This window comes from Lepisosteus oculatus, chromosome 1 (genome assembly GCF_040954835.1).
Source record: "Lepisosteus oculatus isolate fLepOcu1 chromosome 1, fLepOcu1.hap2, whole genome shotgun sequence".
Lineage (NCBI taxonomy): Eukaryota > Metazoa > Chordata > Actinopteri > Semionotiformes > Lepisosteidae > Lepisosteus > Lepisosteus oculatus.
The window spans coordinates 25,691,935-25,719,213 of NC_090696.1; the positions used below are offsets into that span (position 1 = coordinate 25,691,935).

At 40.2% G+C, this 27,279-nt stretch overlaps 2 protein-coding genes and 1 non-coding gene across 9 annotated transcripts in view; 1 reads left to right on the forward strand and 2 right to left on the reverse strand.

Moving 5' to 3' along the window:
* Positions 1 to 15,447, forward strand: part of sh3d19 (SH3 domain containing 19) — a 39,648-nt gene extending 24,201 nt beyond the window's left edge. For 6 of the 7 annotated variants that reach the window (XM_015344583.2, XM_015344584.2, XM_069188395.1 and 3 more), the window contains 14 exons: positions 333 to 437; positions 1,059 to 1,171; positions 2,742 to 2,800; positions 3,286 to 3,502; positions 4,020 to 4,088; positions 5,527 to 5,673; positions 6,257 to 6,329; positions 7,571 to 7,701; positions 8,297 to 8,355; positions 8,842 to 9,050; positions 9,568 to 9,617; positions 9,734 to 9,926; positions 12,977 to 13,080; positions 13,280 to 15,447. In XM_015344583.2, the coding sequence (XP_015200069.1) occupies positions 333 to 437; positions 1,059 to 1,171; positions 2,742 to 2,800; positions 3,286 to 3,502; positions 4,020 to 4,088; positions 5,527 to 5,673; positions 6,257 to 6,329; positions 7,571 to 7,701; positions 8,297 to 8,355; positions 8,842 to 9,050; positions 9,568 to 9,617; positions 9,734 to 9,926; positions 12,977 to 13,080; positions 13,280 to 13,396 (1,646 nt within the window). In that variant the 3' untranslated portion in view covers positions 13,397 to 15,447. The remainder of the gene's footprint in view (positions 1 to 332; positions 438 to 1,058; positions 1,172 to 2,741; positions 2,801 to 3,285; positions 3,503 to 4,019; positions 4,089 to 5,526; positions 5,674 to 6,256; positions 6,330 to 7,570; positions 7,702 to 8,296; positions 8,356 to 8,841; positions 9,051 to 9,567; positions 9,618 to 9,733; positions 9,927 to 12,976; positions 13,081 to 13,279) is intronic. The other variant, XM_015344587.2, reaches the window with a different exon arrangement.
* A 664-nt stretch (positions 15,448 to 16,111) lies between these two features.
* rps3a (ribosomal protein S3A) lies at positions 16,112 to 19,862 on the reverse strand. Its single transcript, XM_006629491.3, has 6 exons — positions 19,753 to 19,862; positions 18,435 to 18,538; positions 17,840 to 18,027; positions 17,521 to 17,729; positions 16,812 to 16,921; positions 16,112 to 16,289 (listed from the first exon to the last, which is right to left on the reverse strand). Exons 1-6 carry the CDS (start codon positions 19,812 to 19,814, stop codon positions 16,159 to 16,161), a joined length of 804 nt encoding a protein of 267 aa, XP_006629554.1. The 5' UTR covers positions 19,815 to 19,862; the 3' UTR covers positions 16,112 to 16,158.
* LOC138241704 (small nucleolar RNA SNORD73) lies at positions 18,100 to 18,166 on the reverse strand. Its single transcript, XR_011190968.1, has one exon. It is a non-coding gene; the product is annotated as a small nucleolar RNA SNORD73 (small nucleolar RNA).
* Positions 19,863 to 27,279: the final 7,417 nt, after the last annotated feature.

Genomic DNA, 27,279 nt, shown 5'->3' on the forward strand with positions numbered 1-27,279 from the left:
TACATTATAATATTAAGAAATGACGAGCAAATGTCTGAGAATTACATAAAAATTTGAGCATTTTATTATTTACACATCAATATGTACAGTAGATGTCACCAACCTTGATTAACTTTCTTTATGTTGTGGGTTTTATTATGCTTAGATATAATTTAGACTAATAAGATTAAGTATTATGTGAAATATTTTCTTTTCTAAGTCAAAGTTATACCTTTAGTAGAGGTTTTGAGTTTTGTAAATGCCTGTGTTTAGTGTGCCTCAGATGTCTGTGAATTTTGTTCTCTGGCTTTTGCGCTCAGTGATAAGTTTAATTTATCTGCTTTATTTGTCAGACTTTTTTTCCACCAAACCTCAGGGTGTAACACATAATGTTCCCAGTCGCCCAGGTGTGTCTTGTAAACCTACAATGATAAGAGTTCCCAGCAAACCCGGCAAAAGTGAGTTTACTAGATCTAAACTTTTCAGGGATCATTCATTCATAATTCTGAGTGGAGATAGTGAAACTGACAAAATATGTAGGACTAAATGTAATTTAAAGGGATAACGGGGGCTTTAAGATATTCTTATGTCTCATGTATGCAGTTTTTCTGTGTCATATAGTACTGTTATGAACCTGATTGATTTTAATTTTTAGGCCTGCCCTCAGCAGATCAGGACTTTCTTCTTCTGGGCTGAGTGGTATTCTATAGGAAGGAAGCATGTAATTTCTGGATCGGTTTTTGTTGAACAGATGCAGTTGGGATTAACACTGTAATGAGAAACACCCACAGTTTTTTTGTATTGTTGCTGAGGAGCTCCATTTGGGTTATTTTTAAAGCAACACAGTTGAAAGGGGGACAGTTTTAAAACTCGTATATTGGTAAAGGATTTATATTAGTTGTACCAAATGACATTTCAAGACCTGAAAAACAGATTTACGAATATGCTCCAAATAGAAGACTTCAGTCAATAAGCCTGTGATTTAAGGCCAAACACCTAAAGTGACTGGCCTCCCAGTACCATTGGTTTAAACTACCCTGTATGTATTATCATTGAGATAAGTGAATGATGTCTTTCAGTGCCTGAAGCAGATCAGCAGGACCCTCCACCTCTTCCTGTAGAGAAACCAGTGGGCGGTTTCACTTCTTCTGTGACCCAGAAATACAGTTTTGCCTCAAAACCAGCACCTCAGGTAATGTACAGTGTGGGATCTGTACCCAGAGGCAGCACTCCAGCAGTCCTCCATCTTTAAAAGACTTCTGAGACCAGGGATCATGTATTTGGTGTAATGGAAAATATATTTTTGTGACGATTCATGAATAGATTTGCAGTTATGCGATTGGTAATATTTAGGAGGAAAAGAGGACAGAATCAAACGTATTATTAGCAAATAAGAGTAGCTGAGGGCTTGTTTCCATCAATAATTATGGGATAGATGAATGCCAAAAAAGCATTCATAACCGAAGACACTTTACAAATTATGCAATTAAAGCATTTTACTTAAATGCCATTAAAAAGAACCCACAAAGTTACCATTATATAAATATTTCAAGTGGGTAGCTGCGTCAGCATGCGTAGGCTGCAAAGGAACAAGTAATAGGTTTATTCCATGCTGAAAAAAAGAAGAAAGAGAACACAACGTTTCGGCCGTGGAGCCTTCTTCACCTGAAGAAGGCTCCACGGCCGAAACGTTGTGTTCTCTTTCTTCTTTTTTTCAGCATAGAATAAACCTATTACTTGTTCCTTTGCATTATATAAATATTACTTGCTCCAAATTGTCCTTCGCTTTGCTGATACACTGAAAGAGATGCTGACACTATCAGTAAGTAACTTTCTGTGATTTAACATCTCTCATGGAAGTTCTGTCAATTGATTCAGGTTTATGGAAAACGAGTTTTGTATTTGGTGGTCAGTAATGCAATAGCATCTAACAGCTTGAGATTCAAATCCTGAAATGTGGTTCAGTTTCCCGGACCAATACCTAATAATTAATATTAAATTTACAACTCATTCGGCTGTTAGTGCATATACTTAATTGTACAGGTCACTGCTGTAAATATAACAGAATGATGTATCTGAGAAGGGAGCTGATCGCACTTGCTCAGGATTGTAAAGGGATCTTCCCCATTCATGGCTGTACCCCCAGTGGCAGCATGGTAACAAACAAGGCTTTCTCTGAGCGCAAACCACCACTTCACATTTTTTTGGTCTGTGCCACTCATGCCAAGCGATGGTGTTTTCATTGCAACAAGGTGGTTATCTGTGTGGTGATGGCCTGAAAGGTTGACTGTTCTCTATGGTTGCATTGTCATGCAGCACTGTTCAGTGGTCAACAAATCTGCATCTTTTTCACTCATAGCTTTGCCAAGCTTTGCCATGATGCCAAGCCAAGTGCACATTCTGAGAATGTATTCAAACCACCATGATGACCAGTGTGACCAGGCAGAAAATGTAAATAAGATTCTGTGCTGTACTTAAAAGATGTAAAGGCAGAGTCTTTGTTCATTAACAGATTAGTTCTGCACTGTTGTAGAGCATAGTAGGAATGTAGTAAATAGCAACATTAATGGACAACCACACACTAGTGGCCATACAGTATTGCTATTGCAACAGTAAACCTCAGCAAAGTCAATAAAAGATTTGAAGTACTTCAACTCCAAAAGATTGTTTTTCATTTCCTTTCAGAGTTTGTGTGCTCTCGAGTGCACAGGTAATACAAGTCTGAGTCATAGTATTTGTTCTTCTTTGTTTTCTGGTTTCAGGAGTCATGTAATTCAGAATGGTGGAACAGCTCGTCCTCTGAACCATGTCTGCCACCTCGGTGAGAAAGGTGTTTTTTTTTTTATTCATGGGCAGCAGAAAGAAAGGACAAATCATGTACTCATGGCCATTGCAATCTAGCAGACAAGATGGAGTCTGGAAAAAAAAACACATTTCCCCTGACATCTTGCGCCACCCACACAATGTGGCTCTAGTCCTGCAGGGCTGTGTGCCAGACAGCTCCCTCACCTTTCAGAGCTGTGGGGCTGGGGGTTAGCCAGTAACACAAGCTGTAGTGGACCTTAGTAATGGACTCTGTTCTGTTAGCCAGTGGACTCGAAATTCATTATTCCCAAGAAAAACACTGTTATCACAAGAGTGGATCATAAATCATTCCTCTTCAATTCTGACTTTAAAGGAAGCTCATACAACCCACCTTCTAGATTATGAAACATTGCCTGCCTGTGTCCTGCTGTTTGGTCTGATGCTCTGCATATTGATTGTGCTTTTAGTAGAGGTTTATACTTTTTTCCCTCTTTTTGACAGGCCCAGTGGAGGCAAAGTCCTCCCACCCCGCCCCCCTCCAGCTAAAGGGGCTCCAGGAAGGCCCCCCCCTCCCAGGACCTCTGCGCAGCCCCTCTCCTCCAAGATGGGGGGTGACAGTGGGGTACCTAAACAGCCCCAGAGCCAGATGTCCAAGAAGAAAGGACCTGTACTGCCCCCAAGGCCCAGGCCTGGGCATCAGCTTTATAACAACTACACTGTAAGGACTGTCACCCTCGTTCTGGAGATCTTGTTTTCTTTTTAATGTGCTATTGATTCTCATTACTAATGAATATCCCTGTGACAAATACTTTGTCTAAAATCTGTTTGTGGTACATGGTCAGAATTTGTGTTTAAATCCACTTAGGGATTGCAGCTTTACCAAGGGTGTTGTCTCAGTGAAGGTGTGTTCTCTTTCGGGCTTGTTAACCAGAAGAGTTCTTTGCTTTTGTGTTTTCAGGGTTCGTTTGGTCTTAACCGGGCTCTGTCCACTTGAACACATTGTTCTTCAGATCATCCATCTTTGTTGTATTTCTGTTTTCACTAAAATGCAGTTTGCTTTTTCTTCACTAAAGTTTAATTCCTTAACGTGGATTTGCCTTTGGCATCATCTGGCTTTGAAGCAGTAGCTTAAAGAAGGTGCTGATTTTCATGACAAGCCCGTAGGTGGCTGGTGAACAAGGTTTGAAGGAAAAATAAATGCAGTGTGCTTCATCATTCTGTCTTTGTCTTTAAAGCTTTCAGTGCCACATGGAATTGCAGAATATGACTTTAATGGCAGGAACCCAGGGGAACTCTCCTTCCAGGTAAATAATTGACTGTATGATTCAATGGCATTGTAAGCAAACTGAAAATAAATAGCTATCATTGAATCATTGTGGTAGTTGAAGTTTTAACTGTGTACTACCATAGGAGGATATTTATTGGGTTTATTTTGCTTTCTAATCTTTTTCGTTTGGAAATGGGATTCAGTTTTAGTAATACTGATGTTTATACCTCCTAATGCCTGAACTGCTATGATTGTATCAGTATTCACAACTACATTGGTCATTTTTTCCTGTGCCAGCCTGAGTCTTCAGAGAGCTGTACAGATATGGCTACTGTAATTTCCCTTTTAAAGAAAAAAGGTATACTGTAGTATTTCAGGACTCGTGAGTCTCCCATTGCTCATGACTTTTTTCCCACTCTGGGAAACTGATGCAACATGAGATGCACATAAAAACCTGTGAAGATGTAGGCATTGACTTGTATTGCACTATTTTGGATGATAATAGTACTGAAACTATCCATCCATCTATTTTCTAGACACTTCTTCCAATTTAGGGTCCCAGGGGAGCTGGAGCCTATCCCGGCATGCAACGGGCACAAGGCAGTGACACCAATCCAACTCTGGGCACACATAGACACAAACACACTCACACCAGAGCAGTTTTCCCAGAAGCCAGTTAACCTACCCAGTTGTGTTTTTGGACTGTGGCATTAAACCTGGGCACCTAGAGCAAACCCACATGAATGCAGGGATAACATACAAGCTCCATGCAGATAGTGCCCAGAAGTGGAACCCAGGGTTCCAGTGCTGCAAGGCAGCGATGTCATCGTGTCTCACTGTATTCAGATGGAATATCACATATAAATGTGAGTGACCAGAGAAGGCATTTGTGGGCTGAAGGAGCAGGTTTCTGACTCCCCAAGCATAGTCTCTTGGGAGCAAGGTCTAAGGTCAGCTGGAATTGACTAGGCTAGAGTGAGAGAGCATTCCTTAGCTAGATTTAGAGTCTGGGCCTCAATGGAAGACCTAGGGAGTCACCACAACTTTGTGGACCAGTACCCTACTGTGGCAGTCATGCACATTGTGAACCCTGCTGTCTGGATTAAACTCCAGTCTGAGCTTTTAGAGTCTGACCTTGCCAGTTCTTCTCAAATTTCCCACTTCATTCAGCTGGGGCATCCTCTACCACATCTGCTGTGTGGTGGGGTTCCTGGCAAGTGGCTGTTGTGCGTCACCCAGGTATGTGTTGCACTGCAGTGGGGGATGAAGTGCGTCCCCTCAAGTGTGTAACATGCATTGACTTCTCAGGGTTAAAAAGTGCGATGTAGAAGCAGGAAATTATCAAAACATTTTTCAGTATGCACATTCAAAAGAGGGAAAAATTACAGCTACCTGTATAAAAAATATTTTTTCTCAGCTTCTTCAAAGCCAGACTTTGAAAATGAAGTACAAATATGTATTTTATCCCTCTTCAGAAAAACGAGGTCCTGGTGCTGCTTGAGCAGATCGACAGTGATACATTTGTGTGCCAAGCAGGAGATGGCAAGGGCACAGTTCCCAAGTCTTACATGAAGATCATCACTCCGCTGCCCAAAGTGCCCAGCAGCACAGGAACATCCCAGGTATGGCCTGCTGTGGACCAGTGACCGAGGACAAATGCATGACTTTACAGATCAGTGCTAAAGGTATAGGTACTGTCCAAAATAAAGTGCAGTGTTCCATCAAGCAGATAACCATCTAGCTTGCACAGTAGGCAATATCTTGATGTGCGTCTTAAAAACTTCAGTTTAATTCTTATTTTTTTAATTTACATACTCATCAAAATTCACCATTCAAAAACAAACCAGTATAAGTAAACTATCAATCCTGTGGGTGTCATTTTGATACAGTAATCATGTTTATATTGACTTAAACCTGGAACCAGTTAATATAGACATGATCATGGACGCTGTTCATGCCATACTGACATACTCTTGCACTTAGGAACTGGAAAGAAAAATATTTTGCTTTTCTGGTTACTTTTAACTCAGCATCCTGTAAAGCTGAAGATTTACGTCATGTAATATTTTAATTCTTCTGTTCAGGATAAAACATTTCTACATGTGCATTTAATACTGGGTCATTCACCAGTAACTGCATGTGCAGCACAGTATCTTGTTGTGCACACAGTAGACTTTATGTCCTTTTGTGTTTCCTTTCCTCCAGTCCTCAGGTCCTGGGAGACCTCAGAAAGAGAGCAGTGGTCTACAGGCTCAAGTTCTGTATGACTTTACTCCAGGTAGTACATACTCATGTTCTCATTGTAGAGTATGCATAACTGTAAACCTTTTGTCTTTATTTTCTGCTGTTATTTTTTAATCATTGTTTCAAAAGCCGAGAATTATGGCTGTGCCCCATGTGATGTGTTTAATGTCTCAGCTGGAACACCGAGTTCAGTTGACTTGGGAATTTCTTAACCACAGTGGTGTAAACAGAAACCTTTTGAAACATTAAGATCAATAACCTCCTAGAAGAGGGTTGAGACATAAGCCAGACATAAGAACTCTTAATATTGTGAAACATTCTTAAATGCACAAAATGTGCTAAATTACTTCTTGAAAAGAAATGTATTGAAAAACAATAAACAGCCTTCTTGCTAATGTAGTCTCTGTAGCTCAATAGAAACAGACCAGTAGCTGTAGTGTAGCTTGTACCAGTTTAGCTTCAAAAATATTTTAGGTCTTATAAACATTTGTACTTAAAATTAACTTGCGTTGTAAGGCCTTGGTTTAATATTCTGTAGTATCTATCCAATTATTTCCTTAGTGAAGTATTCAAAAACAGCATGGGTAGTTTTAAATAGTAATTCACTTCAGCAGCCCCTCACTAAAACTGTAGGTCTGGTGTACCAAAGCAAGCAGTTTGTGAGCACAACTGTGTCATTAAACCATAACGCACTGCAGCAGAACGAGGTCCAGATGAAAGACATTGACGAGGTATGGCATGTCACCTTCCAGGCAGTGTAAGGAAGGTCTGTATCTTGCTCTGTGGATACATGCTACGTATTCTGGTGATGTGCTCACTTGCTTTCACACAGCTTACAAAAAACAAGTAAAAGTGCTCACTCAGTGGTTGAACCCTGTAGTTTAAGTCTGGGCTGTCATTAGCCGTCAGTGAGTGGAATTCTTGGGCAGCTGCTACCAGTTGCTTTGGTCAACTGAGCCAGCCTGGGTGTTTCTCACACCAACAGGGACGCCAGTGGTTTACCAGGCGTCTGTGAATTTTGCTGTGTTGTCCTTTAAAGCCACACCCTTCCACTGTGGCTCACAGTGAGGAAAGGGCACGCCCGTCACTCATTCTTCCTGTACTGGCACAAGGCGTCCAGCAGTGGCCCGAGTCAGTGTAAATTGATGACTCCTTACTGAGGCAGTAGTAATAATAGGCAAATCCCAATGAACAAAAGCTATGAAAACAAACGGAGTGTTGTGGTGGTTGATGGGGGTTGTGTTTCATGGTGGTATTTATATGTCCGGTTGTCAGAGAGCCCTGACGAGCTGGCCCTGAGGGCAGGGGACACAGTGTCCCATGTGGAGCGCATCGACAGCGAGTGGTACCGGGGGACGTGCAGGGGCAGCTCTGGCATCTTCCCAATCAATTATGTCAAAGTCCTGGTGAGTGGGTCTGAGCAAAGCCTGCTCTCTCCTGCCTGCATGCTGGTAGTCTATTGAAGGGCTTGTTTTGGGTAATGTGACATGCACTCAACACAGGACAATAGGATATGTCTCACAGGCTGGTCAAAAAGACTACAGTAATAGTCATATAGTACAGCAGCTCTTACTGCACTCGTAATACAGGCTATATACAGCAGTGTACTTTCCCATTTCTGTGATACTCTTACGCTGATAAGAATGTAGGAAAAAGCAGACTGCTTGGGCTCAACTTATGTTCAGATTTAAATCTTTGCTCTCCTAGCAAAATCCTTAGAATTAAATTCTTAATTGTCATCATGTCACTATTAAAGAACACTTTGGACTTGGTTGCCTGTGAGCAAAAGGAAAGTAACATCAAGGATATGATGTAGTATTGCAAGTTGCCTTCCTTCTTGCCTTTAAATAAACTTGTTTTTCCCCAAACAATATGGTAGGAAAAACCTTAATGTGTCTTTTGCATAATTCTCTATCATGATACATGCGATAGAATACACATTACATAAATAGATGCAATCTATATTACAGCATATATATTTTAATCTTTGTGTTCTGTTAGTCGAGCATTCCAGCGCCGCCCAATGGGAAGACTGATCGTCCTAAACCAGCACCCGTCAGGTAAGAATCTCAAGTGACCACAGGATTATTTTTAGTGTAATATCAAGAACATGAGGTACATAACCTTAACGTATTATAATTCACAAAGCTTCTTTCTCCATTCTCCAGCTGATTTTATTTTTACAGGGACCTTGTAAGCGGGTGTATATTCACTAAGCATTAGGGCTTTCAACTAATACTAGTCAAAAAGATAAGTACTTCGGTGTAGACAAAATTGTTGTCGTCTTAACATCTGGCAGAGGTTAGTGTCGTACTGTGCTGCTCGAAGAATGCAAGAACTGTTATTGTACAAGAGGAGGCCATTTGGCTCATCTAACCCATTTGATAGCTAGGATCGTATTGATTCAAGGATCTTATCCAGCTGTTTCTTGAATAAAAACAGAGCATTGGCTTCAACAGCATGTTCCATACTCCCGTAACACTTTTGTTAGAATGAAATATACTGTTGGCTTGAGGAGGTGGGGTTTTGTATTTCTCATTCTTCAGTGGTCCAAGGTGTGTGGCCAGATTTGATTTTGAGGGGGAGCAGAGTGATGAGCTCACCTTCTCTGAAGGCGACGTGATTAAGCTGAAGGAGTATGTAGATCAGGAATGGCTCATGGGGGAGTTTGACGGCCGCACTGGACTCGTCCCCCTGAACTTTGTCGAAATCGTGGAGGACCTGCCTTCTGTCCACAGTAGAGTACCTCTTCCAGGTAGGGTTCCATATGCCTGGCTGGAGTAAAACACAGCCAGTTTACAAAGATCAACTTCCTATCTAGGAAAATGTCATAGACAAGAGGCATTAGAGTTCCAATAGTTTTTTACCAGATGACTTGGGTATGGCCGCCGACACTATTGTTAAGTCAACTGAAAAAACCTTGGGATGTGGCCAAAGTCCAAATTTCAGATAATTCCAGGAATTTCGACATACCTTTTAGTTTTTCCATTGATAACTTTAAAGGTAGAGGGAAAAAAATTGAAGCACTTGTATAGGAGATATAGACTTGGAAAGGCCATAAACGGAGTAGCAGTGATGCAAAGTGACTGACACTCTACTTACACTTTCTTTAGTTTATCAAGGCTTGGTTCACACAAAACTTTATTTTTATGTATTGGTTTAATTAATTCATTTTCAATTTGTAATTGCATGCCTTTCATTTTTGATAAATTGTCGTTTTCTTAGGGCTGGATTTTAGTACGTATGATTAATGGTTGATTTTCGTATGTCAGGTCTGGGTTCATCAATCAAGACAAACAACCAGGCTGTTAAAGCTAGTCAGGTAAGGTGGAATTGGCAGCCTCAGTTATTGCCGCACACTGAGAAGCAACATGCAAGTGTCAGACGGGGCAGACTTGGTTTGATTACAGCATCCGTAAGCAGTGTTCTTCTCCTCAGTCCCAGGCTGCGCCTGCTGCTGCCGAGTGGGGAGTTGCACTCTATGACTACACGCCACACACGGAGGAAGACCTGTCTTTAAAACAGGGCGACTACATCCTTATCACTGAGGAAATAGATGCAGACTGGTCCAGGGGGAGGCTCAATGGCAAGGAGGGCTTCTTCCCAACTTCTTATGTCCAGCGCTCTGCAGGTATTGCTATTAATTATAAGCCCCTGAAACAACGCACTGTTCTGTAGGCCTCCTTTCTTCTTGGATGTGATTCAATGTTTTTGTGGCTTGGATTCAACAAGTGTGGTGTAGGTGAATGGATAAACTCTGTACTCTTGGGATGAATCCATCTGCAACAGAAGCACTTTTACTGTAAGCGTCTTGAGGAAAATAAAATTCTCCATATGTTTGTTACGATGTGTGTGATACATCCTGATCATACAGTGCCTTGCGAAAGTATTCGGCCCCCTTGAACTTTTCAACCTTTTGCCACATTTCAGGCTTCAAACATAAAGATATTATTTTTTTATTTTATGTGAAGAATCACCAACAAGTGGGACACAATTGTGAAGTGGAACGAAATCTATTGGATTTTTGAAACTTTTTTAACTAATAAAAAAATGAAAAGTGGGGCGTGCAAAATTATTCGGCCCCCTTGCTTTAATACTTTGTAGAGCCACTTTTTGCTGCGATTACAGCTGCAAGTCGCTTGGGGTATGTCTCTATCAGTTTTGCACATCGAGAGACTGAAATTCTTGCCCATTCTTCCTTGCAAAACAGCTCGAGCTCAGTGAGGTTGGATGGAGAGCGTTTGTGAACAGCAGTTTTCAGCTCTTTCCACAGATTCTCGATTGGATTCAGGTCTGGACTTTGACTTGGCCATTCAAACACCTGGATACGTTTATTTGTGAACCATTCCTTTGTAGATTTTGCTGTATGTTTGGGATCATTGTCTTGTTGGAAGATAAATCTCCGTCCCAGTTTCAGGTCTTTTGCAGACTCCAACAGGTTTTCATCCAGAATGGTCCTGTATTTGGCTGCATCCATCTTCCCCTCAATTTTAACCATCTTCCCTGTCCCTGCTGAAGAAAAGCAGGCCCAAACCATGATGCTGCCACCACCATGTTTGACAGTGGGGATGGTGTGTTGAGGGTGATGAGCTGTGTTGCTTTTACGCCAAACATATCGTTTTGCATTGTGGCCAAAAAGTTCGATTTTGGTTTCATCTGACCAGAGCACCTTCTTCCACATGTTTGGGGTGTCTCCCAGGTGGCTTGTGGCAAACTTTAGACGAGACTTTTTATGGATATCTTTGAGAAATGGCTTTCTTCTTGCCACTCTTCCATAAAGGCCAGATTTGTGCAGTGTAAGACTGATTGTTGTCCTATGGACAGGCTCTCCCACCTCAGCTGTAGTTCTCTGCAGTTCATCCAGAGTGATCATGGGCCTCTTGGCTGCATCTCTGATCAGTCTTCTCCTTGTCTGAGCTGAAAGTTTAGAGGGACGGCCAGGTCTTGGTAGATTTGCAGTGGTCTGATACTCCTTCCATTTCAAGATGATCGCTTGCACAGTGCTCCTTGGGATGTTTGAAGCTTGGGAAATCTTTTTGTATCCAAATCCGGCTTTAAACTTCTCCACAACAGTATTACGGACCTGCCTGGTGTGTTCCTTGGTCTTCATGATGCTCTCTGCGCTTTCAACAGAACCTTGAGACTATCACAGAGCAGGTGCATTTATACAGAGACTTGATTACACACAGGTGGATTCTATTTATCGCCATCAGTCATTTAGGACAACATTGGATCATTCAGAGATCCTCGCTGAACTTCTGGAGTGAGTTTGCTGCACTGAAAGTAAAGGGGCCGAATACTTTTGCACGCCCCACTTTTCATTTTTTTATTAGTTAAAAAAGTTTCAAAAATCCAATAGATTTCGTTCCACTTCACAATTGTGTCCCACTTGTTGGTGATTCTTCACATAAAATAAAAAATGTATATCTTTATGTTTGAAGCCTGAAATGTGGCAAAAGGTTGAAAAGTTCAAGGGGGCCGAATACTTTCGCAAGGCACTGTATATTACAACTAGTGTTATGAAAGCCTTAAAGTGAAGACCATCATTTAATAAGTGGGAGGTCTACCCAGACACTGCTTTGATCTGACAGCCTTCCACACCAAGCAACTGGTCAAGCAGAAAAGTGGTTAGTCACTTTTGTCACAAAGAGAACAACGACTTTGAAAGACTTGCAAAGTTCTGTCTGAGATGGGCATCGTTGTTCATATATTAATAATGTCCTTGTCCCTCCACAGTGTTGATCTATATGGAGCCAGTACTCAAAACGATTCCTCTTAAATTTAGACGTTTTTTTTGTTTCAGAGAAGACCATAATTAACCTTTTTAGTCTCAATGTGATGTGTTACATCTGGCACAAGCCTGTTAAAGCACATTGCCAAATTAGTATCCTCCCAGATTTCAAGAATGATGTTGGCAGCATTATGTTCTAGTTATGCTTTTGTTTGGCTTTGACTGGGAAGCTTGTTAGAAATGAAGGAAAAATGGATGATGGAAAAATACAGGAGAATACTAGAGGAGAACGTAGCTTAGCCTAACCTAACCTTCCCTTTTACTGACTTAAGGGGATGAATTGTAATTAGTAATTATGCAATCAGTAAACTTCAATGTATTCTTTGTAGATGTTTTTTTCAGCCTGTTTTAAAGTTGCTTTGGTAGATTTTGCACATGCTCAGATTCATATCTAATAGTGTTCATTTTCATTGTTAGTTTAAGAAAATTCTGTTTGGAAAAACAAACTTTTTATAAATCAAAATGTGATGCTACCAGGGGGATCAATAATTTTGCAAGACACTGTTTGTATGAATATGCTTGTATTGTCTCCACAAAATCACAAGTCTTTTTTTAGAATAGGGAAAATGCTAACTCTTCTAAGATCATGACTTCCATCAGGAGCTCTTTCATTTTATAGGACATTTCAGGTTAAAGAAAATATAACTTTCTGATTTGTAAGACTAATCAGATATTTGGTCATAAACTTGTTTTCTTTAACATTTTGTTTTTATTTCAATGCATAGCATGTATCATGCTCATGAACTATAAAATGAATGAAAGTAGAAGATTGTGCCTGAAAACGTAAGCCAATCAATGCGTTTCATACATTTGTTTTTGTTACTGCCACAAAATATTTATTTTTTTACTTGAAACTGGGTGAAACAGCTGTCTCTGATGCTTCTCAACAGGTTCACCTACAAGTGGAAATTCACAAACTGGGAATAAGCAGGGAGGAAGGGCCAAAGCTTTATTTGACTTCACTTCAGAGAGTGAGGATGAGCTCTCAATGAAGGTACATCCTGCAGAGGGACAGTTTTCCTGTGCTTTCATTGCTGTTGTTCCAGTAATTAGAAATTCCACAGTGGCTTAAACATAATTTTAGGGAATTTCAGTTAGAAGTTTCTTTTTACATTACAACCGTGCCTTCAGATTCATAAACAAAGTGTCTTTACTTTCGTAATTCGTTTTTTGGGCCTTGTGTTTTTGTTTAGGCAGGAGATATAATAACAGCTCTGGAGTCCGTGGATGAAGAGTGGTTTGCTGGAGAACTGAGGGGGAAGTGTGGCCTGGTTCCCAAAAACTACGTCCAAGTGCTGCAAGAACCGTGAAGGAGTCTCGCTGACAGTTCCACACCTGAGGAAACTGAAATATTGTAATTGCATTACACCTGTGGGCGTTGACCCCCTGGATGAGAGAAGAATATGACAATCATCAAGAATATTTCAAACTGACCTGCAGATGGTCTCTTACTGACTGTCCCCTGCTCATGCTGTGCATTCAGGGTTTTTACTTAATTACAAAAGTGCCTTTATGAAAAAATGTGGCATTGAACCACTGAAGTATTCTTCCATCTGAACCTAAATATTGGAATTGGGAATAATATAATTATGAGACACTAAAGACTGCATTGCTGCATTAATGACCATCATTGTCATAAGTAACCTTTATATATATATTTTTAGACAAAGATTTTAAAACTTTATTTGGTATTCACACTGAATAATTACGATTTGAATTGTCAAATTTGTCTCAAAGTAAGTTTGTCTCACATAAGTGTGTGTTTTCTCACAAACTCTGACACAACAAAACACACATACTGCACAAAATTGATACAATGCGTGTCTGAAGATGCCTACCTCTCACTATGTTGCCAATATTTCCCACACCAGCCAAAAAAAAACAACTGTTTCTTAGTTCTTATTGGGAGTTTAATACTGCAAAAGCTAGAATAAGGTACTTTATGCAGTTTAATTTTTCATGACTGGTACTGTATTATCTAAACACCCCTTTTCAATGAAATTCCAGTAAGAAAAATATGAATACTGTTAAACAGTCTGTTTTTTTACTTCATACACCAGAAAGCAAATATTTTTTCTGAAAGGTATGTTGTTTTTTAATCACTTAAGAGTAATGTGCAATAATTTGTCCTTAGACCTGTACTAGGTGATAAATATTTTGGGAGTTCTGGGGTACAGTTCTGATTTGTGTTAAAATGTTGACTTTTGTTTTATTGCCATCTAGAGGCCTTAATGAGTATAGACTTTCAGGCCTGTTCTGAGAACATTGCATCATGTGAAATTAAACCCTGTGACATTTCCATTAACTTGCAAATTGATTTGGCAATTCTATCCAAATACAGGAGAAAGCAAGACTTTTCTGATTTCTAGTTAGTCTCAGAAAATGTTGGCTTTTCTTATGGTGATCATTAACATGGGAATGAGCTTAAATCTAATTTAACTATTGAATTCCAGTTGAATTTATTTCCCTTTAAAGTCAGTTGAGTTTACAAGTTTTTTTCATTAGTGGAATGTCTTGAATGCTTAAATGAGATTCCTGTGTTCTTCCAGTTTACCATGGGAGGGCTGTGAAATGGTTTCTAATGCAAATTGAAATGTAATTACTGTATTTTAACCTGATTTTTATTATTTACAAATAAAGTATTCACCTTTCAACTTTGAAAACAAAGGATAGTGAAGACATCCTCTAACAACTTTCCCTGTAGTATTACACTTCATGTGATAATGGTGGTTTAAGATTATTGAAACAGAGACTTGACATTTCTTTAAATTAGTAGCTTATTTTTACATAGTTCTGTAAATATGTAATTGAAAATCCTGGTTAGCAGATCCAGATTTTTAGACATGAAAAGCAGCAGTATTAATTTCTAGTTCTGGAAGACTACAGCACATATTTTAGATGGAGGTTCATAATCTTCAATGAGTAAAGATCTGGGAATTGCAATGAAGCATTTAGGGTGGAATGAAAAGCAAGACACTGCAACTCCTAGACCAGGAATGATCAGGGCAGTGGTTTGCCAACTTGTGCCCGAGTCTTTTTTTTTTACAACTGGGCCCTTAATTTCAAATGCTAGTTTGGCTCAAAACTGATCTGCTTACCTGCTACATTATTCAGACCTGTACACAAATGAAAATAACAGGGGTGCTTTACTGAAATGGTGCAATACCTTGGATTTGGTCAGAAGTCCAATCATTTTGAAGCAGGTTTAACATTTAGGAGGAAATTATTTTTGTTTTCCAGGTCTTTTTAAAAGTACCAGAACAGCCATGTTGAAAAACTGGATCCTAATGCCCTCCAGAACCAATACTAGGAACTCATGTTTTTGAGACTTGTAATAAAGCTACTTCTGTTTTAGAACTTATTGGGAATCTCCAAGACTCTTAGCTTCCCAAACCAGTCCTCTGCAGTACTTTAATTCATCCAACCCAGCAACTTCAATACCACACTCTGCTAAGCTCCTGCCCATGCAGCCTAGGATATTTCTGGAATAGCAGAAATTCAGTCATTACTACAGTCAAATCTGCCAACAGCTATGAATTCAAAGAAATACTACTATAACAATCTATAACTGGAGTTATCACTACTCCAGGGGGCATATACCTCTGCCCAAAATGATTGCAGCATAAACAGGTGATAACAGGTGGTGGAACAGTTCACAAACAACTCCACCATACTAGTCATTAAGGCACTAGGTTCAAACTGGCTTCAATGCTGCTTGATATCCACACCATAAACCATTTTTAGTCCTACATTTTCTCTTACTGGACCACTTGCATTTCAGTTCCAGCTTTTCATCTCATTATTGACACATAAGGGGAATTACATATATGCAAGTTACCTATCAAGCATTTAATCAAATCTATACAGAACTAAAGCAAAAATAAGACTTTATATGATGCAAACTGTAAATTAAGAGATTCAAATGTTAAAAAAAAACAGATAGCAAGTCTAACCTTTCAGAAAGTGTGTAACTTTAAAGGCACCTTACAAGGAAGAAACTATTACAATAAGAAGGTTAAGGCAACTTTCAGGCTTTTGAACATTTTTATTGAATTTTGCTGATTCCGAAGACTCAGACGGTCTCCTGGACAGGGGGCTCATAGCCATCGGCCCTCTCCACTTTAGCACCAGTGTCGTCTCCAGCAGGCTTGGCACTGCTGCTGCTGCCACCTCCCTCGCCGTGGAGCTCCATCAGCTTGCCCACTGCAACCAAGAACAGCGACAGTCAACACCGGGCAGCCAGCAGGGCTTCCATATCCTACTAACCTCTATCCTGAGAAGCCCATTTCCAACAGTAGGAACATTCTAGGGTTACTGGACAAACCATAAAAGCTTTGAACAGGAACCATTCCACTTCCTTCCCAGTATCCCAGTCTTAGAACACAAATACTATGAAGTACTAGACAGGGTTGTCATACAATGGCACCATTATAATACCAAGCCTTCTCTTCCACTGCCATGACAACACAACAATGGTTTTAAAGGCATCTATACTTTCTAAAAAGGATGATTATTGCTTTGGTTTGAATTTTGACATCACACTTTTCAAAGACTCGGAACAGCTGCAGACAAACTGCAAAATTCAACTAACAACCACACCTTTTAATCTAGTTACAGATGTCCTGTGGTATTTCCCTACCAGTTTAAGATGCACTGGTTTGATGAATGCCAAACAGGCACTGGGCTTTCACATTAGTCACAGGTAATGTTAAAATTTGCACTTACACTCAAACTTGGGCTTCTTGAGCATCTTGACCTTCCTGACAAAAACATCATGAAGGGGGTAGATGGACTGGCAGGCTTTCTCAATGTCCTTGCCAACACTGTCAGGGATCCTGAGAGACCAAAGACACACACAGGTGAAAGAATGTCACCGATCAGCTGAAATCTAACAAAAACACTGCAGCTACACAGCCCAAAGCGAGGCTTTAAATGTTAATTTAATAAGTATTTTACCTTTTCACACTGAAAGCCACGGCTATAACTATGAAATCGACCATTTACCACTGAATTCTGACATTTACAGCGCAGTTTCAAAAGTTTCAATTCAAAACACTTTCTTCATTCCCAAGGGAAAATGGGAGGGGAAGGGCTCTTTAACATTTCCTATAAATATGCATCTATGTATCCACATGGACGAAAAGTATATTTTAATCCTTCAGGTGGAATAGATTAACTGCCTAAGTAAGCAAATTCTGTTCAATGTTCACTTTAGTTAGGATATGTGCTGATAGTATTTCTTGCTTATCTGACCAAATTTTTAAAAAAATGTCAACTCTTGGGACTTCTACAGCACTTTGCATTCCAAAAGATCCTAAAACACTCTACATTTAAAAGGAGATCCAATTCATATACCACTTAAATCGCACCCATAGTACTTGTATTCCTGAGGCACTGATTCGATATTCAGCAGTAGATAAAGCAGGTAACTTACAGCTTGTTGACAACTTCTTTGAGGTCGTTGGTCTGCACCTCCCGAGTCATAATTTCCATCATCTTCTTGCGGATCTGGCGGACTTGCTGGTGCTGAGCATAAGAGGTCTTACGGATCTGGTTGGCACGCTTCTTGGTGAAGCCAACACAGAACAGGCGGAGCAGGTAGCCATCTGTAGTCTTAACATCCACATGGGCTTCAATCATGGTCTGCAAGGGATCAACAGTTTGTTGCTCTTACTGACGGCTCTTACTCCTACCCAACTGAAAGGTGCCACAGCAATAAAATCATTTGGAAATCTTAAGACTCATGTAATTACCTGCCATTTCTTGACCATGGAGCACATCTTGTCACGGGTCAGATCCATTCCATGGAAGTTGGTCAGACAGTTCTTACCCTGGACATCTTCCGTGATCAGCTTGAACTTGCGGAAGGCCACCTCGTCGTTCTGCAGATCGGCAAGACTCACTTCAAACACACGGCCCTTCAGGCCATCTGAGGCAATCTCTGCACAGGAACAGGACACACTTAGCAAACTCTTTCCATCATGAGCCAGAAGACCACACTGCACCACGTGGGAACATCAGGGGATCTCAACGATAATCACCGATGCTCATTTGGGACCGAAACGTTGTCATCATATGTTCCCACCTATTCCCCATACAAATCACATTGTAAGACACAAGCAATGAAGAACTCCAATAATACAAGGTTAACAATTATCTATCTATAGAACACAAATTGTGAAACGAGTGCTGCAACTGAAAATATGTCAAGTTAGTCAACTTAGCAGAACTCAGCCTTAACACGAAATCTAAAGGGCAAGGGAATTATACACTCCAATATTAGAAGCATTACAAATACAAAGCAAAATTAGCAAACACTAGATAGACTGTAGAGAATGGAAAGCTTACTGGTGCCCTGTGTCCTGGTGACCAGAGTCTTGCCCAGGTTCCTGATGTTGAACATAGCTGGTGCCTTGACATCGTACCAGTCCTTCTTGGAGAAGGGGTCCACCCTAAGGGAAAGCAAACACTTTTCACATCCTTGCACAGACCACAGAACTTCTCTGCTATTGAAGTTCAATCGATCTCAGAATCTCCGAAAATTCGATTCTGACAGACCAGGCTCCTGCAAGGGTGATGTTGAAGCGTTGAATTGGAACGAACCGACAAACTGAAGTAGCTAGTTACAGGCAGACACAACCTGCCCCACAGGATTAGCCCTGCTTCTGGAGAGCAGCTTGTGTCTGCAGGGTCTCCAGGTCTCTTTAAAATCAACAGCATCTGAAGAGCTGGGAGAATCTGTTAAATCAAGCCAGTTAAGCCAAAAACTAGCTACTTCAGCTTCTTAAAGAGTTGAATACGAGCTGAAATAGGAAAGTGCTAAGTGTGACAACAGGGGTGCTACTCAAGAGATGTTACGAGAATGACATATTGCGGTTACCATTTCAAAAACAGATTTCATATCTCATTTCAATTCTTGCATATATATCTTTACACTCATAGATTTTTCATGTTTTTTTTCTGAAGCAATTACATTCAACGGACGATGCAATCCAAGATTTCTTGAAATAGTTCTTACATGAAACTACCAATACTACACACTTATAAAAAACAAACCTAATGACTAGACGTGACCCTCACTTAGCGGTAGCAATGAAGAGGACAAAACTGAAACTGTGGTCTGTGCACACAGTCTGGACCAAAGTAGCTTTCAGCGATCAGGCACAAGGTTAACACTGGGGCTAATTTTTAGGGTTGTCGCAATCGAAAGGGCCAATGCATTTCAAGTCTGTGTACGAAGCCTAATAACCAATATAAGGGCACTTTGACTACCCAACATGGAAACATGATTTCTAAGATGTAGCTCTACTGTAACTCTCTGCCTCATCCCAGTCTCCCGGACACAGGCCCGAGCGTGAAGCGAGCCGGTCTGAAGCTGGACCTACACTGACGGGCCAATGAGTGACAAAATAAGTAAAAAATAAACTTTGCTTTATGTATTACCATGATATCAAAATGCTACACGTTGCCTTAGACACGTTTCTGCTGAACAGGACATTTTACTTTTTACAGTAACTATAGGAACACCGCATACCGACCTCAGCACAACTGAGGAACGTCATCCAATGGATATCTCTTTCATCCTATACGCTAAAAGAACAGGAGCCTATGCTATCGGTTCCAGAGAATTCATATTAGTATCAGAGATGAACATTGGGTAACTTACACCTTCTTCTTGGCACCTTTTTTTCCCCCTTTGGTCAGCCTCTTGTTCTTGCCGACTGCCATGTTGGACTCAGAGAGTGAAAGAGGAGGAAATACGTAATAACGCGAGAATTTACAGCGAGATCGGAGCCGCTCTCCCACTCTCGCGGGAACTTCTCCGAGAATACCGCCACCTGCTGGAAGCTCTCTACGTAAACAGCAAGGTGTCTGCCTGCACATGAGATCTCGCACACTAGAGGACCAGAAACATTATCTCGCAATATTAGCGTGGGAGACTGTTCTAAACCAGCATAAGAAGGGTGGTCTGAAATAATATAACTGAGCATTTCATTCAGTGATGTTGAGATTTGTACTTCCTTTCATTTTTGGAGATTTTTGTTCCGATTTTTAATATGTATTGATTCCCATACTAAAACATTTTATTAACTTTTAGAAAAAGATGTTTTTGAAAAACATTCTTTTGAAAAAACACGTTTTTGAAAAAAACTTTTTCGCACTTTTATATGCTTGCCATTAAAACTGTACCCAAATGAATCAATTCCCCCGATATCTGAACATATAGACATACAGAGCAATGCAATACTAGCACATTTGGAAAATATGGGTTTATGTCTTTTATTTAATGTTACATTTATTTTAATTGAATGTTTATTGGTAGTTTTTTTTGTACCGGTGTGTGTAAAACATCTTAAACTTTTTAATCTTAATCCTTAATCTTTGCATCAGATTTCTATGAAATTCAAACTCCGGTCCAACATAAGATGTTGACACAGAGTATAAATAACCGGGGATAAACTGAAAGTTAACGAGTCTTAAAAGTCTAATAAAGAAACCAATATGTTCAAAACGTTTTGTTTCCTCAGAGAAGCGAGAGTTTCCGTGCCGTTCAACAGCTTGATCTAAAATTTTCCCAAGAAAAGGCAAATCACACATTTTAGGTAGCGATGTGCCGGCTGCAGCTTTATATGCAGTTTGTTTTCATTCCAAATTTCGAGGAATCGCAAGGGGCAAAGCGAAGAGAAACACGAACAAAATAGAGCGAGCGTGGTCCGTTAAACAAGATTTAGAATAGATTTCATAACTAATAACGAATTAGTAAAAACACGTGGGAGTAAGTTATGCATAGATGCGCTCTCAGAGCAGACACTTGCCATGTATACTCCAGTCTACACCTTCATAGAGTGTAGAGCTATGATCAGTACACAGAGCACTGAGAATATGGGAAATAGAGTTTTAACAGAGGGCAAATGTATTGTGTAACGCAACGGGGGTTCAGGCGGACGCCCTTGCCGCATTAGGTCGCCCGCCCCACCGTCGGCAGGTCACTCAGCAGGGACCCAGCCCGGTGAGCCAAAGAGAGATCTTCCCTCAGCCCAGCGGCTGTGGTCCTGCTATTACAGGGAAGGGCGGCGACGTCTTCGCTCTGGTAAGCCGGCTCTTACACACCCTGATGGCCGTAAGCGTTACAATTGTAACGCTCACGGCCACCATTGAGTGTGAAAGCCGGCTTACCAGAGCGGTGACGTCACTGCCCTTCCCTGTAATAGCAGGACCACAGCCGCTGGGCTGAGGGAAGATCGCTTTTTAGCTCGCCAGGCTGGGTCCCTGTTGGGTGACGCCAGAGGTCCGGGTTCGAGTCCCCGATGGTGGGGGACCGACCTGACGCGGCAGCAGGCGAGGGTGCCCACGTGAACCCCGAAGCGTTACAGTATCAACTGCATGTGTTAGGGAGGTGTTGAACTATGCTAAGGTCCTCAGAAATATGACTGGGCAGCTTCTTCCATACTCCTGCAACACGTGAATTAAGAACTGTGTCCTGTTCTTAGTTTTAAGTGCATTTCCTGAGTAGTTTCCACTTATGTCCCCTAGTTCATGTTTAAATGTTGTTTTGAGGATGTCCATGGAACAGATTTTGCCAATGCCTTTGAGGATTTTAAAATACTTGAAAAAGATCCCCCACCTTTCCTTTTAAAATTTAAAAGGCTCAGTTCTTTTAACCTGAAAATGTAGGAACTTCACTAACTCCAGGAATGTATCTGGTTGCTCTTCTCTGAGCTGATTCCAGAGCAGCAATACATTTTGTATCTTGATGACCACATTTGTGCAAAAACAGTGTCAACAAGATCTCATATAGTACCTAGTTGTAACAGAACATCCCTTGATTTAAATTCCATTTATTTAACTGTATTGCATATCCTAAAATTCTGTTTGCATTTTCTACCACAACTATCAGGCCCCCACATGCCTGAAAGTTGGAAAGGATGGATTTGCTTCCTGCATCCAACATACTGCTCTAGTCCACATTAGATATAATCTGACAGGTGTTTGCCCAGTCCTCAGAGCCAAAGACAGAATAAACCAGAAGTCAGAATTAAAAAGAATACCCATTTAACCATTTATAAGACCTCACCATGACAGAAATACAAAAAAGAGCTTTTTGACTAAAACATGGCAGTAACTATTCTCCCGCTCTAGGGCTACTTCACACTGAGGTACAAACAACAGAACATCAGGTTAAAGGTTCACTGATGGAAACTGGGTTTTAACGACGTAACTGTGCCATACATTTCCAGAAAGCATCTCGTTCACTGTACAAAGAAAAGAACAGGTGACTTTACTCTGACAGCAAGCTCTTTTGCCTTTGACCGATTTTTACATTTACCCTGTCAGAGACCAGTTAACCACAACACATCACATGCGACATCAGCCTTCTGAGCCTCCGAACAGCTTCTGGGTATTTGAACACAGCAATAGCCATTTCAGAGATCATTGTGGAAGAAGAGACAGTACACAATTTCCTATGACATGACAATTAAATATGAGCCCTATGGTAAAACCTTGTAACCCTGCAGTATTAATGTCTCGTTGAAAGGTCCACTTTACAGCAGTTGCTTCATGATTTGCCTTTGCTAAATTACTTATTCTATTTTGACACACTCTACCCCCTGAGAAAATGATTCCTCTGGGCCATGCATCTGCTTTCATTGAGTCAAAGCCAACCAACTAAAAATGAGCAGCAACCCATATATGATACACTTTATGAAATTCAATGTGCATTTTTTCCTATTTAAATTGTTTTTCTAATAGGTCACGACAACATGAAACTACATCATACTCGAGGAAGTGATTCTTTTTCCAATAATGGTTCTTATGTGCAAATAATGTAGTTGAAAGGATAATGTAATTCAGTATGGTTTGATTAAACTAGGAAAGAGGCTCTTGAGAATCTCATCTCTCTTTCAAAGGGGTTTGGTCAAGAGAGTGCCACTGCATTTTAATACAGCAGTCATAATAGATAGAAAGGAAGAAGCTCAAAGGTTATTAGTTCACTTGAATGTGCCTTGAACTCCTTTGACAATGACTGCAACTGAAAAGCCTAGACACTATCTCAAGACTGTCAGCTTTATCACTTCTACTTGTTTCATGTAATGACAAATTGTAAAGTAAAAATAAAATCAATAATGTATTTAAGTGTAGAATATATTGCCCTTTCCCAGAAGCTTAATAGTACAATGACACTCCTAGTCTATATAGAATACTGTGTTTTATTCATGTGCTCAAAATTGCTTAATGTTCTAGAGATGATAATATCTATAGACAGCTAACAAATATACAGTAATTACAGTGATGATAGGGGACCAGGTGACATACAGTATGGGTTGGAAGAAGTTCAAGTAGGTAGCTGTGTCAGCATGTGTAGGCTGCAAAGGAACAAGTTGTCCTCCTCTTAAGGGCGCTCCAGCCCTTCCTCATTCTACCTCATTCCCCACACCTGTCCTTTATTCCAGCCCCTCTTTAGTTCCACCTTAAAAGCCAGACATAGACATCACCTCATTGAATCGTGTTTCAAGAGAGCCCGGGGTCCTGCTGCGTCTGGCTCCGTTATGCTTTTAACTTTCTGTTCCTGATTCCCCTTGCTGGTTCCGACCCGGTTCCTGTCCGCCCCCGGATGGATCGCCTGGCCATGGACTTCAGCCCTTGTTTCTGATTACCCGTTTGGATTTCCTATATGGATTGTTTGCCCCGGACTTACTTCCCCTGGGCACCTGCACTCCTTGGACACGCCCCCTTGTCTCCATCCCTTTTCCTGCATGATTTTATTCCTACTGTGTCTTCACCAACCGGATCGTGTTGTCTGCATAGGGCCCTGAAAGAACTGCTGCGTGACGCAAGTAAAGGTTTATTCCATGTTGAAAAGAGAAGAGAAAAAACACCATGTTTCGGCTGTGGAACCTTCTTCGGGTGTCAAGTGTCCAGTTCCTTAATGCAGAGAACGATAACTCAATCATCTTTTACAGAAAAAAACATCAACACCACTACTGCTGTACCTCCACTAATCCTAACCTTGTTGTTACTATACAGTATGAATTTTCACCTTTAAGAAAACTCAGTGACTATAGCAAGGGTGTTTTTTGATAGACTGTATATGACATCCTATTTGTGTTCCATAGTAAACATAACAATATCTCTATTCTCTGATAGAGTATTAGACAGTTTTGCATATTAGCATTAGAACAGGTCAGAGGTAATGAGCATGGGCATTTCTTCATACATTATAGCATATCATGTTTCCTGTATGTATTCTATAATTGCCATGACTCAATCAGAACCCCATTAAGGAGTTATGAGACAGTTTTGTCATCCTCTATGGTTAAGGAAGAGGTCACAGACCAGGAAATTTTGCAAGTTAATTTTTGGATTTGCATAATCAAGATAAAATACATTTTGCATTTGAGCAGAAGGAATAGTCAAATCGTGATCAAAACAGGTTTATTCAGTTGTGTAATAACCTAACACTGTAATGGACTGTCATTTTGTGGACAGGGACAGGGTAGTTTCCACGAGCTACTATTAATCGGTAATTATTCACAAACCTACAACATTCTACTATAGACATACTGTATGGTATATTGCACCAAAGGTAGAAATAGGAAATTGTATTAATGTTAAGCATGACTCAAATTTGACTAGGTGATTTTGGTTTTTTAATGTAGTAACTTGTAATATCATAGTAGCTACACAGAAAACATTTGAATTATTTTTTACAAATCCAACATAGCAGACAAACAATGTGACCGATCAAACTGTTAAACTAAATGTTGAGCATTAGGTAAAACTGCTCATATTATATCATATCATATCATATCATATCATATCAGTACTTCAAGTAGTAACACAGTTTCACTCAGAACCACCTTCTCGTTACCCTCTGCAATCCTATGATGAAACACTAGTTGCACTGAATGGTCTGAATTTTATTAGAAATTTGTCAGAATAAAAACAATAGGGGTGCAGTACCCAATTTTGTCCCCAAGGTTTTTGACATTTCTTGTGTTTTAGAATTTTTGTTCTGTGAAACTAAAGATTTAAGTTTTAGTTGTCTTTTATTTAATATTCTATTTATCTACAATATTTTATTTAAAAAATGAGAGACAAAGAAGAGAATTTAAGTCACTTCAACCATCATTTGAGGTGGCGATTTATTTGCAGGCACAGGTAAAAACTGTCACAAGAATAGCAGATAAAAGGAGGAAGATTAAAATTCTTAAAATCTTAGAGTATCCACTCTACCACTGACCCTTCACTCGTTTCAGATATTCCCCTTAGTATACATAGTCTTAGCATAAAAAAATCGTCCCACATTTTCACAGACAAATGTACTTAAAAGGAGCAGCAATTTTAAAACAGAATGAAGCAGAAATCTATTCACTATACCTCTTGGAAATTATGTCCTTATAGAAGTTTATTTATGAGAGTAAGCTCAAATCCATCAGCTTGATTAATAAGCGGTTCAATAAGCTCAGCTGCACATTGCTGCAGGTATTCATTCTGGTACAACTCTTAATGATCTAATTAAGCTAATTGTCATCTTAATCAAACAGTTTCACACATTTTCCTAGCTCTTCCCATGCTGTTGATTTAAAGAGAACCATGCAGGAACATGGCCTTCCAGGTGTGGAGTTTAAAACCTTCTTGTGCTAATGTAGGTTCATTTCTTAGGTTTGCTGGGGATTTTACATTTCTTGTTGATACTAGGTTAAAAGAAACGTTTTTACGCATATGCTTATTAGGTTGTGGGTGCTCAAAGCTGTTTTGCTGTTAAATCTTATAACAAAGCAGGTATGTCTAATCCTGGCATTAGAGGGCTGGTGTTTCGACAGACTTTCAAAGCCTTTAGAAAACAGGGGATCTGGGAGAAGCTGTTAAACTGGTCCAGTAAAGACAGTACCTAACTGGTTCACCTCATTAAGAGCAGAGGTGGAAAGAAAAGCTGCCCTCCAGGACCAGGACTTACCACCCTTGCAATAAAGCAAAAGGGGACGAAGGACCTGCCTACATATTTCCAAACTAAATAATGAGCAGTGCAGGAAGAGGGATGAGCCAAAAAAAGTTAACATCAGGCCAGACCAGGCCAGAGAAAAAAAATAATCAAGTTACTTAATTGCACAAAAGTCAAATCCTTATCTTATATTTTTGCCAGTTGTGCTCTTAAGATATGTTAAATAATCATTAATTTCAACTTAGCTAGTGTTCTACCAGCACAGGTACTGTAGACACTAAATTGGAAAGCAAAAACAGGCACATTGTGCACGTCAGTAGATACAATGTGCAAACTTTAATATGTAATTACTTATGAACAGCTTTGAGTTGCCGGGTTTCAACTCATGCACAACAGGGTAACCACGTTAGCCTGCATTGTGACTGCCTAAGCCACGCAACATCACATTCCATCTTTAAAGGAATAATCCGTTGATGCTAGCCCAGCTAGTTTTTATCTTGCATGTAAAATCCCATTAACACTCCCATTTATGTTCTTTTCTGTACCTCATGGCTTTTAATCAGCTTAGCTCATTGCTTTGATCCTCGAATAGGCCTGGAGATGGTGAGGAGCACACTTTCCTCTGAAAATGCCCCTACCAGGTCTCTTGCTGCCAGTCAGGAGAAACAAGGATACTCTCGCCAACTCAAACCAGCGCCGCTCTGCTCTAGAGTAACCACTGGGGGAGCCCTAGTTACAGTAAGCTAAAGGAATAGCCTACACCTAAACCAGTACCATTGCTGGTTGAGAAGCTTCCAAGCTCTATACCTGGCTCATCAGACAGATTTTAGCACATGCCTTACCCCTGCTTTTATCTAGGCTGCTTTTCTAGTTGGAAAATAATTTGGCCTGATATTACCTTCGAAAGGAAAGGGCAGTTTATGGAAAACATACTCATCAGAGGAATATGGAATTAAAGGTTTCTATGAGCCAATTACTTTATGTCTGCTTCCTGGAAGACTGGGTATTTCCTTTAAAATTTCTGTGTTAACAGGTGCTGGTTAAGGCCCTATTTATGTGCATTATTTCAACATCAGTCATTGCAGTGATTTCAGATATGGTCAAATTATATTGCAGCACAAATGGCTGTATCATAACGAATTTATTTCAAATATAATAACACTATTCTGGATACTGGATGGAGAGGCAGCATTTGAGATATTAAATGTCAATATGAGTAGGAACTGAATACTACCCTGTTAAACATTA

Coding starts and splice junctions, on each gene's coding strand:
- rps3a (XM_006629491.3), bottom strand. CDS start 19,814: ATGGCAGTCGGCAAGAACAAGAGGCTGACCAAAGGGGGAAAAAAAGGT. Junction 16,922..17,520: donor AAAGAAGTTGTCAACAAGCT/GTAAGTTACCTG, acceptor TTGGTCTCTCAG/GATCCCTGACAGTGTTGGCA. Junction 16,290..16,811: donor CAAGAAGCCCAAGTTTGAGT/GTAAGTGCAAAT, acceptor TCTTGGTTGCAG/TGGGCAAGCTGATGGAGCTC.